We start from the raw sequence: 18,625 nt of genomic DNA, 5'->3' as shown, positions 1-18,625 counted from the left end.
TCTAGGAAAATAACCTTGGAGAATGTAAGTGACAGGCAGAGAAAGAGGAGCCCACAAGGTTAAATGAGAAAAAATTGATTAGAAAGGTGTGCAGAGAAGCAGAAGAATTTCATACCACAGAAGTGAAAGGAATTGAGAATATCAAGGATTAATTAAGCCAAAGAAAGAAAGTGTCCATTGAATTTTGCAGTAATGAAGTCCTTGATCCCCTGCTAGTAGTTTCACTAGTTTTGGATAGCATATTACAGGGGAATGAAAAGTGGTTCATTATGTAATATATATGGTTTGGATATGAAATGAAAGTAGAAATTAGATGATAGGATGTTAGCTACATATTGACTCTTAATCATGAGAGCCCTTGTGGTGGTGCTGTCTTCGTTGAGAGGGACCCCAAAGGAGGTACAAAGGGAATACCAACAAGGGTTGGTGGATAGATTGGTTTTGAATAAGGCATAAATTCATTTTCTGTAAGAAAGTAAGGTTTTTATTTTCTATAAGAAGGTATAACTACAAATGAGTTGGTATCGGGAAGGAAATTGAAAGAGTCATGCTATTTAGTCACAGGTTACTCATTCATATAGAAATCGTGATTGCTTGCTAAGAGTGAGGAGCTTTGGTGAGTTTGACAACATTAATGGATTGAATTAGTTACTGAGGTGTGGGATGGGAGAGGAAATGAACCAAGTAAGAGGATTGACAGGTGGTACTGAATGCCCAGCCATGGTGGGAAAGTAAAACAGATTTATAGTATTACTGGTCCTGCTTTTGTGACCTTTCCAGGAACACTCTGGATCCCAGGTGCCAAAGCAGACAAGACACAAAGCATTGAGCCATGGTTGAGGTTGTTTGCCTGAGAGGTGAAGGAATATCAAGGATGCTGGAGAAAGGGTACTTTGAGGCCACAGCTAGGATCTTGTCATTGCCTGAAATTTCTCTGTCTACCCCATAAATCTTGGTAGAACTTAGGGTGCAGAATGTATCCAGTTTGTAGAGGACCGAGAGCAAATATCTTACAGTAGCCATCTCACAATGTTTATAGTCCAGTTTAGATAACCCAGCATTCAACCTGAGACAAATAATACAAATTTCAAACAAACAAAATATTGCAAAATACAGATAAACAAGGACAGAGTACTTGTAATACTATCATATACACCATTTAGATGGTTAAATACGGACATACCTAGCTTTATTGCACTTCACAGATGATTTGTGTTCTACAAAACATGACAGCAAGATTTTCCACTAGCGAAAAGATTACAAGACTCACTTTATTGCAGTGGTACGCACCTGAACTCACAATCTCTCTGAGGTATGCGTGTACAGTAAAAACCAAAGTCATTGGTTTTGAACCTCGCAAAATTGAGGCTATGGAATTTTAAGCTCTAGGACAACAAGAGTTTAAATAAAGAGAGCATGATGCCAGAGTTGCCTCAGTTATCGGAGTTGCCACAAGAATAATGGCCAGAGATCATTAGATCATAGGAGGAATGGAGGAGACTGTATAGAAGATGGTGTTGTGAGCCTCAGAAGAGGAGGCATTATCATGAGAATCAAAGTATAAAGTATGACCTTAGTAAAAAAAATATATTAAAAAAAGTCATGGCCTGGAAGCAGTCAACATTGCTAAGAGAAAGTGGTTTCTGACTTCTAGTCCTATGCTTCCAATAGCATGAGGGGATAAGTTAATACCAATTCAAACAATTGCAGATGTAACAGTATCCCAGGACTCCCACCCATAGTTGCAGTTGCAAAGAGGCTGAGATCTAGTGCATGGTCCACTTGCTAAACTGGGTCACAGGGTTTTGATATCCCAGATGAAGGGGAGCCATAAAGGCACCACCCCTACTGAGGGACTCTAATAGGAGCTGCTTGTATTTCCAGAGTGTGTCTTCTAATTTTACATAGCTACCACTTGTATAGGACACTAAAGTTATGGCAACATACTCAATATAAAGACAGATTTCAGTTAAGACTTAGTTTGAGGGAGTTCTTTAAATAGATAATGGATATAGAAGGGTCCAATGACATGACATTAAATTCAAAAGGAGCACAGTATAAAAGAAGGTCAGTGTTGGATATCTAAGTAAGGAGAGAAGGCAGGAAAGAGAAGAGAGGATAAAAAAGGTTAGTATATATTTTTAACTATAGAACATTAATAAGATCATGTTCTGTTTTAAAATCAGCCTTGGCCATGATGTATTAATATTTTAGATGTAATGAAAGACCTAATCAAGCATTAACTTTCTTTATGTACATTTGTTGTATTACATACAGATTTAAACTATTAAGTGAGTTAATGTAATATTACTTATAAGTCAATAACAAGACTCCGTTGAAGAAATTTTGTGTCCATCCTAGTAGTGTATTATTTCTTGGCTTTGACATTTTAGGAAAAAAGTAAAAACAATGTTGAAGAAACTGAACCAGAAAAACAGAAAGAAAAAAATATCCAAGAGCAGAATTCATCAGGTTCAAATGAAGAAAAATCCAAACCTCATAAGAAATCAAACCCATATGGAGAATGGCAAGAAATTAAACAAGAAGTTGAGTCTCAGTAAGTAGCTGAAACATAATCCTACTATTATTACAAGTATTATGTATTCCATTACTTCAGTAAATTACAGTGACTACTTTAAAGGATAAAGTGCTTATTATAAATGTAGCTCATTTTTTTTTCTTTCGAGTGGTTTTATTTTTTTCTAATATTTAAAAATGTGAGTTAATAGTTATTTTAAAAAGTAAGCTAATGATTGTATTGATTTATATCAACACATGGCATTCCTATTAACCACACATTCATATACTCACATATGCATATATGAGCATTCTCACATTCACCATCATTATTCTATTAGAGAAATAAATATCTGCATATTCAATAAATGCTACATATGGTACATCAAAAAGCAAGAAAAAAGCTCTGTTGCTGTCTTGAAATGGCTTACGACAAAGTTTAACCAGAGTTTTTAAGCCTCTTTCAAAAATCAACAGTTTTATCAATTAGAAAACATCTTGGTACCCTGGCCAGGTAGCTCAGTTTGAGGATCATCCAAGATACCAAAAGGTTACAGGTTCAATATCAAGTTAGGGCACATCGCTAGGTTGTGGATTGCAAGCCCCAGTCAGGGCATGCACTGGAGGCAACTGATATTTTCTCTCTCTTTCTCCCCTTCTCCCTCTACCCTCCCCCTCCCTTCCTCTCTCTAAAATCAAAAGAAACATCCGCAGATGAGAATTGATAAAAAAAAAAAAAGAAAGAAAGAAAGAAAAGACCATGGTGTCGTTGTGAGATGTTAACATTAAGCAGTTATTCTCCAAAGCATTAATGCTTTGAATTGGTAGTATGACTATATTCTTGATAGTTTTTTTTTAATCCTCGCCTAAGCCCAAGGATATGTTTTAATTGACTTTTAGAGAGAAAGGGAGAGAGGGAAAGAGAGAGAAAAACATCAATCAGTTGCCTCCCATATGCATCCTAATCAAGGATCAAACCTGCAATTTAGGTATGTGCCCTCACCAGGGATTGAACCTGCAACTTTTTGCTGTACAGGACAACACTACAAGCAATTGAGCCACCTGGTCAGGGCTGTGTCAATACTTTTATAAAGAAAATAAGTTATTGTTAAAACTGTATTTTTATGAAAAGGTCATAGTTTTTCACAAGAGAGTAATGCAAGTTTTGAACACCTTTATATACTGCTCTAATTAGAATTGATTTCTAGGAATAACACACCATAATATAGCTTGGAACTGCTATTAAAATATTAGTATTACGGATTTTGGTCATGATGGTGGCATAGGTAAATGTGGTACTCAAGTCCACAACATATCAAAATTATAACTAAACTACAAAATCACCATTATTCATAACTGCCTGAAATCTCAAGTACTACAATTAAGTATATGAAGAAGCCACATCAAGACTGGTACGAGGGGTGGAGAGAGAGAACAGCCTGATACTACACCACATGTGGTAGATAAAATTGAGATGGATATCTTGGCTGTGTAATTTCCCCTGAGGATCCAGTGATTTCAGCCCCACAACAGGTGCCCCAGCCCTGGGTTCCAATGCCAGGAAGAGAAGTCACCATACTTCTAGCTGTAACGACCAGCGGGGATTGTGGCTGAGTGAGAAGAGGCCTTCTGGAGTCCCAGGAGTTCCTCTTAAAGGGCCCTCACATAGACTTACTCAGACTCACTCACTCTGAGCTCCAGCACCGGGGCAGCAGTTCAAAAGGCATCAAGTGAGAGCTGAAGGGGAAGCTTTCTCCCAGAGAAGAGTACTAACCAAGGCCACTGTCCCTTTTCTGAGCCCTCCCAGCACAGATCTGACAGGTGGGTACCATATCTGAATCTCCATCAACCTGCCTATCACTGTTTGTCCTGCCCTAGTGACTCCCTGAGACCCTGCCCCACCCTACTTGCAAGCCAACCCAAGCTATTTCCAGTGGCTTTTCCATATGAACAACACATCTTAGACCATACTTCATGCTCTCCTAAAATTTCTCAAGCGGAATCTGGCCTCCATGTGCCCCATACCTCTCTTGCTGAATGGCCCCAGGTGCAGCACTAGCAGCAGCTGGACTTGGTTTGTAGCTTGGCCTCACGCATCTCCAAACCAAGCACAAATAGTACCCACCTGCAGATCATTTTGTAATTCATGCCTGGTGACCCTGGGCAGAGCACAGGCCATGGCTGACCTTTGCCTGCACTTTTCTGGAGGCCTCAGAGCCAGTGCAGTCAGTACATAGCATCAGACCATGTCAAAGCACCAACCAACCACCTCCACACGTGACACACTCGAAAGGCAGACTCAGTGGGCACCAGAGCCCTGCTAAGTATTGCTCTGTGGGATGTGTCCCTCCCTGCACAGCTGATCCTCCACCACGGTCACAGCTAGTCCTTGCAGTTGATCAGCCTGGAGTAAATCCCTCCTATTGACATGCCAAAGGCAGTCAAGGCTTAACTACAACAGGAGGGTATACACAGCCCACACAGTGGTGGAGGGTTGGTGCAACTGGAGTGCCCAGCTTGTGTGAATGGGATGGCTGTGCCACTAGATTCCACAGGACACATACTGCATAAGGCCACTCTACTAAGCCCAAGAGACATAGCAGCTCTACATAACAGAGAAATAAATATGGAGGCAGCCAAAAGGAGGAGACAAACATGTCCTAGATGAAAGAACAAACAAAACTCCAGAAAACTGGGAAAAAAAAAACGGAGAAAAAAATCTGCTAGATACCCTGGCTGGTGTGGCTCAGTGAATTGAGTACTGGCCTGCAAACCAAAGAGTTGCTGGTTCAGTTCCCAGTCTAAGGCACATGCCTGGGTTGTGGGTCATGTCCCCAGTAGGGGGCGTATGAGAGGCAACTACACATTGATGTTTTTCTTTTTCCCTCCCTTCCCATCTCTAAAGATAAATTAATCATTTTTAAAAAAAAATATTAGATGCAGAGTTCAAAACACAGGTTATAAGGATGCTCAGTCAACGTAGGAGAAGAGCAGATGAACTTAGAACTTCAACAAAGAGATAGGAAACAAAAACAGAACTAGAAAGTATAAACAAGTCAGAAATGAATACGTTCATTGAAGTGAAGAATTTATTAGAGGGAAACAACAGTGGAGTAGATGAGAAGCAGAGATTTGGAAGATGAGGCAGAAATCATCCAATCAGAACAACAAAAACAAAAAGGAATCTAAAAAATGAGGATAGTATAAAGAACGTCTGGGACAACTTTGAGCATACTAACATTCGCATGGTGGAGGTGCTGGAAGGAGGAAGCGTGAGGAATTGAAATGTATGTGAAAAAATGATGGAAAACTTCCCTAACTTGGTGAAGGAAATAGACATACAAGTCCAGGGTGTGCAGAGAATGCCAAACAACATGAACACCAAGAGGCCCACACCAAAGACATCATAATTAAAATGCCAAATGTTAAAGACAGAGACTCTTAAAAGCAGCAAGAGAAAAGCAGTTATTTACCTACAAGGGAGCTCCCATAAGACTGTCAGCTGATTTCTCAACAGTAACTTTGAGGACAGAAGGGATTGGCAAGAAACATTCTAAGAGATGAAAAGCAGGGACCTACAACCAAGATTACTCACACAGTAAAGCTATCTTTTAGAATTAAAGGACAGATAAAGATCTTCCCAGATAGGAAAAAGCTAAAGGAGTTCATTACTACCAAACCAGTATTACATGAAATGTTAAAGACTCTTCTGTAAGAAAAGAAAGGGAAAAAAGGATCAAAAATACAAATAAAAAAATAGCAGTAAATACATACTTATCAACAACTGAATCTAAAAAATGAACAAGCAGAATAGAAACAGTCATAGATACAGAGAATATTTTGATAGTTGCCAGAATAGATGGGATTGCGTGGATGGATGAAAAAGGTGAAGGGATTAAAATGTACAGATTGGTAGTTAGAGAATAGATATGGGGATATGAAGTACAACATAGGGAATAGAGTCAGGAAAACTGTAATAGCTGTATAGTGACAGATGGGTATGAGTTTTATCAGGTTACATAATGTCTGATCACTAGGTTGTACACCTGAAACTAGTACAATGTTGTATGTCAACTATAATTTAAAAATAAGTTATTTAAGTCAAAAAGTTGTTGCTATTTTGAAATGTTAAAATTGTATAAATCATTTAGTGAAATATTAGGAAATACATATTTAATACTACATAGTACCAGGCACCATAATGAACATATTGACTATATTGAAGTTGCAGAAATAATACAGTGCATTACTTCAGCCCTAAGTGATTTCTTAAGTGACTTACAATAGGAAGATGGTCCTACTATATCAGTATCTTCTATGCTTCAAAGTTGAGATTTCTCAGATTTTGAGTAATTTTTTTCTTGTGATAACTCTATTGTAATGACATCCTTATGAAATTTTAACCATTCAGTTTAATGTGTAATGGATTGTTGACTTTCTAAGTAGATTAGCCTGATTTCTTAAGGATTTTTCTCTAAAAATAACATGTTTACCATAGAAAAATTTTGAAAATGAAGAAAAGCATAAGAATTACTTACTCAGTTACCCATAGATAATATACTAACATTTTGAAGTATTTTCTCTAGATTTTATCTCTTTCCCTACTTAGTATTGTATATTATTAATATCCTATTTTGTTAAAATTTTATAAATGTCATTTTTAATTGCTACATAATATTTAATCATTTAGATGTGCATTGATTGTACTCAGCCTTTCCTTTCTATTGACATTTAGGTCATTTCTACACTTTTTGTTTTTATAATTTACTCTGATTATTACATGGATATATTACTCTGTGCACATTTCTGACTATTTCTAAAAATAGAATACCTGTTTAAAGGTTAGGAGCATTTTGAAAATCTTGATACACAGTGCTGGATTTCTTTTCAAAAGATCATACCAATTTTTACTCCATTAGCAGTTTCTGAAAGTTCATCTTCCATTAAGCTTTATTAGCAAAAAACTGGCATATTTTGAGTATTCCATATTTCTATCCAGAGACATATATCTCTTTTTACTCAAGTCATTTTGTATGATTATACAGTTTTTGTAACTGCCTCTATGTAAGTGTCATGTTTGCATTTCTTGAATGTAAGCTAGGTAGCCTCTTACTCACTGTTGTAATCCCAGAACTAAAAACAATGCCTACCATATATTAGGTACTTAGTGTTTATTAAATACATGAATAAATTTTTACATATTTTGCTTTTTTTCCAAATGTGAATGTAATCCATTTTTCCTATGATTTCTCTAACCAATAATTATAGTATGAAAACCCTATGTACCCAGTTGTGCTACTGAGTTATGTTATATTTACAAGACTTACTCTTTTGAGTCTTGGGTTTTCCACACAGAAACTTTTTTGCAAATATTTTGTTATTTTTTCTTTTGCTTTTACTCCCTATGTATGTCAAGTTCCATTTTTCTTTTAGATTTTTAAATCCATTGTTATATTATGGTGATGATAGTGGGCATTAATATTTTCTCATTTCAACGGAAATGTTTCTGAAATTTATATTGAGTCAAAATTGAGATCTATCACATTAGTTTGTGATAGATCTTAAGCCTTTCAAGTTATTTTTATTATGTTAAAGAGGTGTGCTTTATTTCTTGATTTTCCCCAAGGATTATTATCAGAAATTGACTTCAGTATATATTTCAATAGTTATACTTTTGATGTGGGGAACAGATTGGGAAATGATGGTGTAGTTTAGTTTTGTTTTTCTTTTTAAAATGTTATATCATTATTAGGTTTGATGTTACACTTATGTTAAATAAAATGAATTAAATAGATTTCCATTTTTTAATGTTCTACAATAGTTAATAGTTCCTCTAGGATTAGAAGGTTTAAAAGAAATCTCTAGTAAAATCTTGTCCTGGAGTTCTAAAAGGGAAATAATTTTTTATATCTCTTTTAGTCTCTTGGTTACTATCTTTTGACTTTTGAAAAATTGCCTTATCTCTTTGAGTCTCAATTTCTTCATTTGTTAAATGGGATAGTAATAGTTCCTAACTGATTTCTAATTTATTGTGAGGAATATATTAGAAAAGACAAATGAACACATTTAGGACCACATATGCACTTGGTTCTGGATCACCTAAGATTTCAACTGTTACGTACAGCTGCTGCTGTTCTTGGAGAAAGAGTGGGGTGTGGGGATTATAGCTTCAGCTACTTATTCTTGAGTACTAGTCAGTTTCAGTAATTGTATTTTTTCCTAAAATCTTATTTTATAGACTTTAAAATTAAAACATGCTGTAGTACACTAAACTTCCTATAATTTTTGTCCCAGCATTTTGAGGTAACTGCCATATAACATTGTATAAATTTAAGGCATACAGTGTGTTGATTTGGTACACTTATATGTGTATATTGCAAACCGATTACCACCTTAGTGTTAGCTAACACCTCCATCACATCACATAAGTGTGTGTGTGTGTGTGTAGTAAGAACATTTAAGATCTAGTCTCTTAGCAACTTTGAAGTATGTAATATAGTGTTAACTGTAATCACTATGCAGTGCATTAGATCCCTAAAACTTTTTAATCTTATAACTTGAAATTATAAGTTTGGCCACTCTCCCTGTTTCCCCCACCCCTCAGTCCCTGGGAACCAACAGTGCACTCTACTCTTTGAGTTTAGATTTTTCAGATTTCATGTGTAAGTAATAACATACAGAATTTGCCTTTCTCTGTCTAACTTATTTCAGTTAGCATATTGCCCTCAAGGTCCATCATGTTGTCACAAATGGCAATTTTCCTTCTTTTTCTTGGCTGAGTAATACCGAATTTATCCATTGATTGACACTTAGGTTGTTTCTGTATTTTGGCTGTTGTGAATAATGCTGAAATGTACATGGCTGTGCAGATATCTCTTCAAGATCCTGTTTTCATTCTATTGCATGTGGTTATTCATTTTTCCCAATACCAGTTATTGAAGAGAATATACATTCCATGTTGAATATTCATGGTTCCCTTGTCAATAGTAACCCTGCATGTGAGGACTTAGTCTGGAACCTCGATTCTGTTCCATTGGTCTGTGTGTTTATTTCTATGTCAGTACCATACTATTTTGATTATTATAGCTTTGTGGTACAGTGTGAAATCAGGATATGTGATGTCTCTGGCTTTTTTTTTCCTTCTCAGGATTGCTTTAGCCATATGGGGTCTTCTGTGGTTCCGTACAGATTGTAGGATTGTTTTTTCTCTTTCTGTGACATGCCATTTGAATTTGAATTTTGATCACTATAGCATTGAATCTACAGATGGCTTTGAGTAGTACAGATATTTTAACAACCTTAATTCATCTGATCCATGAACACATTTATTTATGTTTTCTTTAATTTCTTTCATCAGTGTCTTACAGTTTTGCACAGACTTTTCACATCCTTGCTTAAATTTATCACTCTAAGAATTTTATTGTTTATGATGCTATTGTGAATGGGATTGTTACCTTTATGTCTTTTTTAGGTGTTTTGTTGTTAAAAGAGTATATAGAAACAACCGATTTCTGTATGTTAATTTTGTGTCCTGCAACTTTACTAAATTCATTGATTAGTTTAACAGTTTTTTTGTAGTCTTCAGGATTTTCTATACATAAGATATCATCTGCAAACAAACAGTTTTACTTCTTCATTTCCAATTTAGATGCCTTTTATTTTCCTTTCTTGATTGTTTTGGCTAAGACTCAGTACTGTATTAAATAAGAGGGGTGAGAGTGGGCGCCCCTGTCGTGTTCTTGATCTTAGAGGAAAATTAGTCTTTCACCATTGAGTATGATGTTGGCTGTGGGTTTGTCATACATAGTTTTTTGATGTTGAGCTGTGTTTCTTCCATACCAAATTTGTGGAGCATTTTTATTATAAAAGGGTGTATTTTATCAAATAATTTTTCTCCATCAGTTGAGATGATGATATGATTTTCATCTTTCATTCTATCAGTGTGGTGTATATCACAAATGATTCACAAATGTGGAACCATCCTTGCATCCCAGGATTAAATCCCATTTTGTTATTATGTATGTTCCTTTTAATGTGTTTTTTTTAATATATTTATTGATTATGCTATTACAGTTGTCCCATTCCCCCCCCAACTCCACTCCATCCTGTACCTTTCCCCCCTCTCCCCCTCCCACTCCGCTATTGACAACCCTCCATGTGATCTCCATTTCTGTGGTTCTGTTTCAGTTCTAGTTGTTTGCTTAGTTTTCTTTTGTTTTGGTTTTAGGTGTGGTCGTTAATAATTGTGAGTTTGCTGTCATTTTTACTGTTCATATTTTTTATGTTCTTTTTCTTAGGTAACTCCCTTTAACATTTCATATAATAAGGGCTTGGTGATGATGAACTTCTTTAACTTGACCTTATCTGAGAAGCACTTTATCTTCCCTTCCATTCTAAATGATAGCTTAGCGGGATACAGTAATCTTGGATGTAGGTCCTTGCATTTAATCTTGGGTAATGTAATTATGATGTGCCTTGGTGTGTTCCTCCTTGGGTCTAGCTTCTTTGGGACTCTCTGAGCTTCCTGGACTTCCCGGAAGTCTGTTTCCTTTGCCAGATTAGGGAAGTTCTCCTTCATTATTTGTTCAAATAAGTTTTCAATTTTTTGTTCTTCCTCTTCTCCTTCTGGCACCCCTATAATTCGGATGTTGGAACGTTTCAAGATGTCCTGGAGGTTCCTAAGCCTCTCCTCATTTTTCCAAATTCTTGTTTCTTCATCCTTTTCTGGTGGGATGTTTGTTTCTTCCTTCTGGTCCTCACCATTGATTTGAGTCCCAGTTTCCTTCTCATCACTATTGGTTCCCTGGACATTTTCCTTTGTTTCTCTTAGCATAGGCTTCATTTTTTCATCTACTTTTCGAACAGATTCAACCAATTCTGTGAGCATATTGATAACCAGTGTTTTGAACTGTGCATCCGATAGGTTGGCTATCTCTTCCTTGCTTAGTTGTATTTTCTCTGGAGCTTTGAAGTGTTCTGTCATTTGGGCCTTTTTTTTTCTTTTTTTCTTTTTTTTTTTGTCTTGGCGTGTCTGTTACTTTAAGGGGCGGAGCCTTAGGTGTTCCCCGGAGCAGGGTAACACTGGTTGCTGTGCTGTGACGCTGTATGTGGGGAAGGGGCCGAGAGGGAGCATAGGCGCCCGCTTCACTCTCCTCCGGACCTCAGTCTTTCCGCTATCCACAATCAAACTGGGCTCCTCTGGTGCTGGTTCCCAAGTGGGTGGGTTTGTGCACACTCCAGGCCCCTGTGGGTCTCTCCAACGACCTCTCCTGTGAGGCTGGGAGTGTCTCCTGCTGCCGCTCCAATCACCACGGGCACTTTCAATCAGAGCTTTGAGGCTTTATTTTCCCGCCCTGAGCTGGAGCCCTGGGTTGCGCGGTCTGCTTCGCTCCCTGCCGTTTGTCCTGTTTATCTGTGCGCGAATGTGGTGCTGCAGGGTCTGCTAGTGGTCAGACTGCCTGCCCCATTCATCCCACACTCCGCCAGTCTCGGTCCCACCATGGCCACGCGAGTCCTCTCCTCCCCTGTGCCCATCTCCGCCCCTCCTACTGGTCCAGATGAATGTTTATTTTTTATTTCCTTGGTGTCGGACCCCCTTGCCGTTCGATTCTCTGTCAGTTCTGGTTGTGTGAGGAGGTGCAGTGTGTCTACCTACGCCATCTTGGTTCTCCCCTTTTAATGTGTTTTTGAATTTAATTTGCCAGTATGTTTTTTGAGGATTTTTGCATCTATGTTCATCAGGGATATTACCGTAGTTTTCTTTTCTTGTAGTTTCCTTATGTGGCTTAATATCAGGGTAATGCTGGCCTGCTGTAATGAATTTGGGAGTGTTTCCTTCTCTTCAATTTTTTGGAAGAGTTGAAGGGTTATTGGTGTTAATTCTTTAAGTATTGGTAGAATTCACCAATGAAACTATCTGGTCCAGGGCTTTTTGTGTTGAGAGGTTTGTTTGTTTGTTTGTCTGTTTTTAAAGATTTATTCATTTTTAGTAGACAGGGGAAGGGAGGGAGAAAGGGCGAGAGAGAAACATCAGTGTGTGGTGGCCTATCATGTGCCCGCTACTGGGGACCTGGCCTGCATCACAGGCATGTGCCCTGACAGGGAATCAAACTGGTGACACTTTGGTTCACAGGCTGGTGCTCAGTCCACTGAGCCTCACCAGCCAGGGCTGTGTTGAGAGGTTTGTGATTACTGGTTCAGTATTCTTAGCTGTTACTACTATGTTCAGATTTTCTATTTCATCATAACTCAGTTTTTTAAAGTTGTTTCCATCCATTTTTTCTGGATTATCCAATTTGTAGGCGTATGATTGTTGGCATAAAGGATGTTATTATACTTTGTGTTTCTGTGCTATCAGTTATAATTCTCCTCTTTCATTTCTGATTTTATTTGAGTCTTCCCTCTTTTTAATTAGTCTAGCTAAAGGTTTGTCACTTTTGTTTTTCTTTTCAATAAGCCAGCTTGTAGGTTTCTTAATCTTTTCTATTGTTCTTCTGGCCTCTATTCCATTTATTTCTGCTCTGATCCTCGTTATATTCTTCCTTATGCTAATATGGGCTTTGTTCTTCTTTTTCTAGTTACCTAGTTCTTTCTAGGTATAAAATTGTTTGTTTGAGACCTTTCTTTTTCTTTACTGTAGGCATTTATCCCTATTAACTCCCCTCTTAGAACCACTTTTGCAGCATTCTATAGGTTTTGATATATTTTGTTTCCATTTTCATATTTTTGAAAAGATGATTTGATTTCCTTTTGCTTTCCTCTTTAACCCATTAATTGTTCAGAAGTGTGTTAATTTCCATATATTTTGAAATTTTCAGCTTTAGTCCTATTACTGATTTCTAGTTTCTTACCATTCTAGTCAAAAAAGGTACTTGGTATGATTTCAATCTTCTTTTGCTAAGAATCCTTCATGACTTGCATGATCTATCCTGGAGAATGTTCCATGTGTGCTTGAGAAGAATGTGTTTGCTGCTGCTACTGGTTAGAATGTTCTGTATATGTTTATTAGGCCCATTTATATGTAGTATGTTCAAGTCCAACGTTTCTTTGAATTTCTGTTTGATCATCTATCCAGTGCTGAAAGTGGTTTATTGAAGTCCCTTGTTGTTACTGCATTGCTGTCTGTTTCTCCTTTTGGATCTGTTAGTGTTTGCTTAATATGTTTAGGTGTTCTAATGTTGGGTTCATATGTATTTACAATTGTTATTTCTTGATGACCCCTTTATCATTATAATATAATGACCTTCTTACTCTTATTTTCACTTTCGGCTTGGCCTATTTTGTCTAAGTATAGTTACTCCTGCTTCCTTTTGGTTTCCACTTAAAATGAAATATACTTTTCCATTACTTCACATTGAGCCTTGTATGTGCCCTTAAATTTGATGTGAGTCTCTTGCAGTATATGGTTGGTTCTTATGTTTTATCCATCCAGTCACTCTGTGCCGTTTGATTGGAGAATTCAGTTCATTTAAATTTAGAGTAATATACAGATATACTAATGCCATCTTAATTGGGGTTTTTTCAGTATATCTTATTTTATTAATATTCTATTACAGTTTACATACAGTACTATTTTGTATCAGTTTCATGTACTAGCAGTATACATATATATATTTTTTAGAGAGGGAAGGGGAGGGAGAAAGAAAGAAACATTGATGTGAGAAATGCATCAATCACATGTGGATGTTTCTCTCCCTCTCTTTTTCCCTCCCTTCCCCTTTCTTTAAGAATAAATAAATGAAGTCTTTTTTAAAAAGATAAAGAAATAATAGATGGGACTTTTCCTGATGTGTCTACCTAAATAAGTGTGCAGTATCTTAAATAATATATTTTAAAGTAGTTTCTTCAGAAATCAGGAAAAAAATCCAATTTGATACAGCAACAAGAAAAATAAAATACCTAGGAATAAACCTAACCAAGGAGGTAAAAGACCTGTACTCAGAAAACTACACAACACTGAAGAAAGAAATTAAGGAAGACACAAACAAATGGAAACATATACCATGTTCATGTGTCAGAAGAATTAACATCATGAAAATGTCCATACTACCCAAAGCAATTTATAGATTAAGTGCAATCCCTATTAAAGTACCAATGGCATAATTCACAGATACAGAACAAACACTTCAAAAACTTACATGGAACCATAAGTGACCCCAAATAGCTGCAGCAATTTTGAGAAAGAACAACAAAGCAAGAGGGATCACAATACCTGATATCAAACTGTATTACAAGGCCACTGTAATCAGAACAGCCTGGTATTGGCATAAGAACAGACACATGGACCAATGGAACAGAACAGAGAGCCCAGAAATAAACCCAAGTCTCTATGGTCAATTAATATTCGACAAAGGAGGCAGCAGCATAAAATGGAGCAAATATAGCCTCTTCAAAAAATGGTGTTGGGAGAGCTGGACAGAAAAAAATGAGATTCGACCACCAACTTACACCATACACAAAAATAAATTCAAGGTGGATAAAAGATTTAAATATAAGTTGTGACACCATTAAAGTCCTAGAGGAGAACATAGGCAGGAAAATCTCTGGTATTACATGCAGCAATATTTTCACTGATATGTCCCCTAGAGCAAGGGACATAAAGGAAAGAATAAACAAATGGGACCTCATCAAAATAAAAAGCTTCTGCATGGCTAAAGAAAACAGCATTAAAATGAAAAGAGAACCAACCATATGGAAAAACATATTTGCCAATGATACCTCAGACAAGGGTCTGATCTCTAAAATATATAAAGAACTCACATGACTCCACTCTTACGAAGACAAGGAACCCAATTAAAAAATGGGCAAAGGACTTGAACAGACACTTCTCCAAGGAGGACATACAGAGAGAGGGTCGAGAGACATTGAAAGGATGCTCAGTATCGCTAACCATCAGAGATGCAAATTAAAACCACAATGAGATACCACTTCACATTGGTCAGAATGGCCATCATAAACAAAGCAACAAACAAGTGCTGGTGAGGTGATGGAAAAAAGGGAACCTTAGTGCACTGTTGGTGGTATTGCAGACTAGTGCACCCACTGTGGAAAACAGTATGGAATTTTCTCACAAAACTAAAAATGGAACTGCCTTTTGACCCAGCAATTCCACTGCTAGAATTACATCCTAAGAACCCTGACACGCCAGTCCAAAAGAACCTATGCACCCCAGTGTTCATAGCAGCACAATTTACAATAGCCAAGTGCTGGAAGCAACCCAGTACCCATCAGTAAGTGAATGGATCAAAAAACTATGGTACATATACACAATGGAATTCTACTCAGCAAAAAGAAAGAAGGATCTCCTACCCTTTGTGACAGCATGGATGGAACTGGAGAGCATTATGCTAAGTGAAACAAGCCAGGTAATTAAAGACAAATACCATATGATCTCACCATTAACAGAAACCTAATCAACAAAATGAGTAAGCAAGCAAAGTATAGCCAAAGACACTGAAATTGAGAACAGACTGACAGTTATCAGAAGGGAGAGGGGAGGGGATAATGGGGGAAAAGGGTGAAGGGTTTACAGGAACAATTATAAAAGACATATGGACAATAATGGGGCGGGGGGGCGGATATGGGGAAAGGAGGCACGAAGGGCAGGGGTGGTAGGGAGAGGTAGGGGGAAAAGGCCAAAAACTGTACTTGAACAATAAAAAGATTTTTTTTAATAGTTTCTTCAGAATGACTAAATTCTCATTATTATTAGAAAGATGATCTTGGGGTTTTGGTGGACCCACAAGTTATGTGAAAGTTTGTCTTACTCTGTCAAGTAATGGTTTTATTTTTATTTTCTATTTCAGTGAGGAGGTGGATTTGGAACTTCCAAGCACTGAAAATGAATATGTATCTACTTTAGAAGCTGATGTTGGTGGGGAACCCAAAGTGGTTTTTAAAGAAAAAACAGTCACTTCTCTTGGAGTCATGGCAGATGGAGTGGCCCCAGTCTTCAAAAAGAGAAGAATTGAAAATGGAAAATCTAGAAATTTAAGACAACGAGGCGATGATCAATAATTGGAAAGAGGCTTTTGAGCATTTTTTTGGACAGAAAGAAGACTACACATCTTAAAAGCTTCTCTATATTATTTCTAAATACTTAAATGCTAAAAATTTAGATTTATTCTAAATATGTTTTATGAATTTCAAATAAATCTTTTTCCATGTGAAATTTATTTTTGTTCCTAAAATGGAAGTCTGCCGCATTGCATTGTATTACATTGTATTATTTTCAGTGTCTAAAAATTGCTAATTGTCATAATGTAAGATGCTGTGTATCTTACTTAAAACCTGGAAAAGCAAGGCCTTTATTCCATTTTTATTCATATGCACATAATTATCCTGCATTGAAAATGCATTACTTTCGTACACTGATATTAACTGTTATCCAAGAAATATGAATCAGACTACATAAGAGAAGATTTCACAGCCCATTGAGGGATTCAGTTCTGAGAATCCTGTCAAAAGGCTAATGTAGGAAGTGTATGCATAATGGCTTATGTTACTCAATTTAAGATCAAGGACTGCTACTCAGGTAGAGTGCAAATTGGACCACAGGTACAAAGGTGTATTTAACCAGTTTAGTTGAAGGTAACAACCATTGCCTAAGCATTTTTACTTTGAGTTAGGTATTATGTTAGGAACTGAGGATGTTAAAGATCAGGCATATTCACAACTATTGTGAATATTCACTACTTTACCTTCTAGCAGAGTCCTTTCCCCCCACATCATGCATTCTTAACTTAGCAGTCTTATTTATAGGTAGTGGAAAATGTTCTTTAAGGTTTATTTAAAACTGTAGATAAAGGCTTGAACAAAAAGAATAAGGTCTGTGGTTTCAGTTAGACAAATTAGAATTTTCCGATTTTCTGGTTAAATTTCTTACTTTGAAGTAGATACCTTCTCTTTATTACTCCCAATTCTTAAAATTATATTTTTTATAAATTGTATATTATTTAACATTTGGTAGTAAATATTTGTCTTTTTAAGATTACTAATGTACATGTAAGAAAATGATAGCTTATTAAAAATTTTATAAAAGTAATATTGGGGCTTTTTTTAATAATCAGAGTCAACAGCATTAGAGAAATAATATTTGCAGATTTGTTTTTCCATTTCTTCAATTTACTTATTTGGGTATTTTCATGAATGGCATTATGAAGAAGTATTTTAGATTCTATTCTTTATAGCCCATTTATCTTGTAGCTAAGTAATTTTTGTTACTTGACAACTCAGTTGGAAAAGATGGTAAGGCTATAAATGCAATGCTGCTATATTTTACCCACATTTAGCTTATACAAAATACACAATTGAAGACTTTTAAAACCACACCTCATAATAAAAAGTGTTCATCTTTGATGTATTCTTTAACTCCTTTACCTTTTTAATAAGACAGTAGTATTCTTAAAAGTTTGAAGGTAAATCTCCTTAAACTAGTTTTAAGGATTGTTCAGAAAAGAGAAACACAAAAATCTTAGTAAATCAAATTGTAAAAAACAGTATTTTTCTATGAAAATTTAGAAAATTTTGCTTTGAAAAAGAATCTATCAACTTTACCTAGCCTCTTTTTTTTAGAAATTAAGCATTTGATACCATTTCTGCTTTTATTTTTCTATTATATTATTTTATATATATTTGTATATAGTTACAGGTGAGAGATTATATATTATTTTAAATATATAGTTATAGGTGGGAGATTATAACTTAACGTATTTTATTATAAATACCCAAATAATAGCAAAGTAAGTTTTTTAAAGTCCAAATAATCTGATGCCCTCCCCCATGACAAGTGTGGGGTTCCCTGCCCCCAAAGCATGTTAATTCTGGGTGTATGTAGGTAACCATTATGATGCCCATGACTGTGAGGTTCACTCTGGATGAAATGCTATTCAAAGAAGCATGATCCAAACAGCCACAAGGGATTTTTGTTTTCTAATGCAGTTTTTATAAATTCTGAGAACCATACTGTGGAGACAACCCTAACTGATTTTTAAGTACTGAAAAACTATAATTATTAGTATGCTATTCTGGAAGGTGTGAGGTGATCCTCATCATGGCTGTAATCTGCATCTCTCATGATTAGTGATGTTGAGCCTTTTTTAGTATGTCT

The 18,625-nt window shown here is 36.3% G+C and overlaps 1 protein-coding gene across 2 annotated transcripts in view; it reads left to right on the top strand.

The window, feature by feature from the left end:
* The window catches only part of WBP4 (WW domain binding protein 4), a 31,608-nt gene extending 13,734 nt beyond the window's left edge, over positions 1 to 17,874 (top strand). For both annotated transcript variants that reach the window (XM_024569306.3, XM_024569301.4), the window contains exons 9-10: positions 2,394 to 2,557; positions 16,323 to 17,874. In XM_024569306.3, coding sequence (XP_024425074.2) covers positions 2,394 to 2,557; positions 16,323 to 16,533 — 375 coding nt within the window. In that variant the 3' untranslated portion in view covers positions 16,534 to 17,874. The remainder of the gene's footprint in view (positions 1 to 2,393; positions 2,558 to 16,322) is intronic.
* Positions 17,875 to 18,625: the final 751 nt, after the last annotated feature.

This window comes from Desmodus rotundus, chromosome 13, assembly GCF_022682495.2.
Source record: "Desmodus rotundus isolate HL8 chromosome 13, HLdesRot8A.1, whole genome shotgun sequence".
Classification (NCBI taxonomy): Eukaryota; Metazoa; Chordata; class Mammalia; order Chiroptera; family Phyllostomidae; genus Desmodus; species Desmodus rotundus.
Note: the sequence above shows the minus strand (reverse complement) of the source record. Positions and strands in the feature narration are given on the sequence as shown.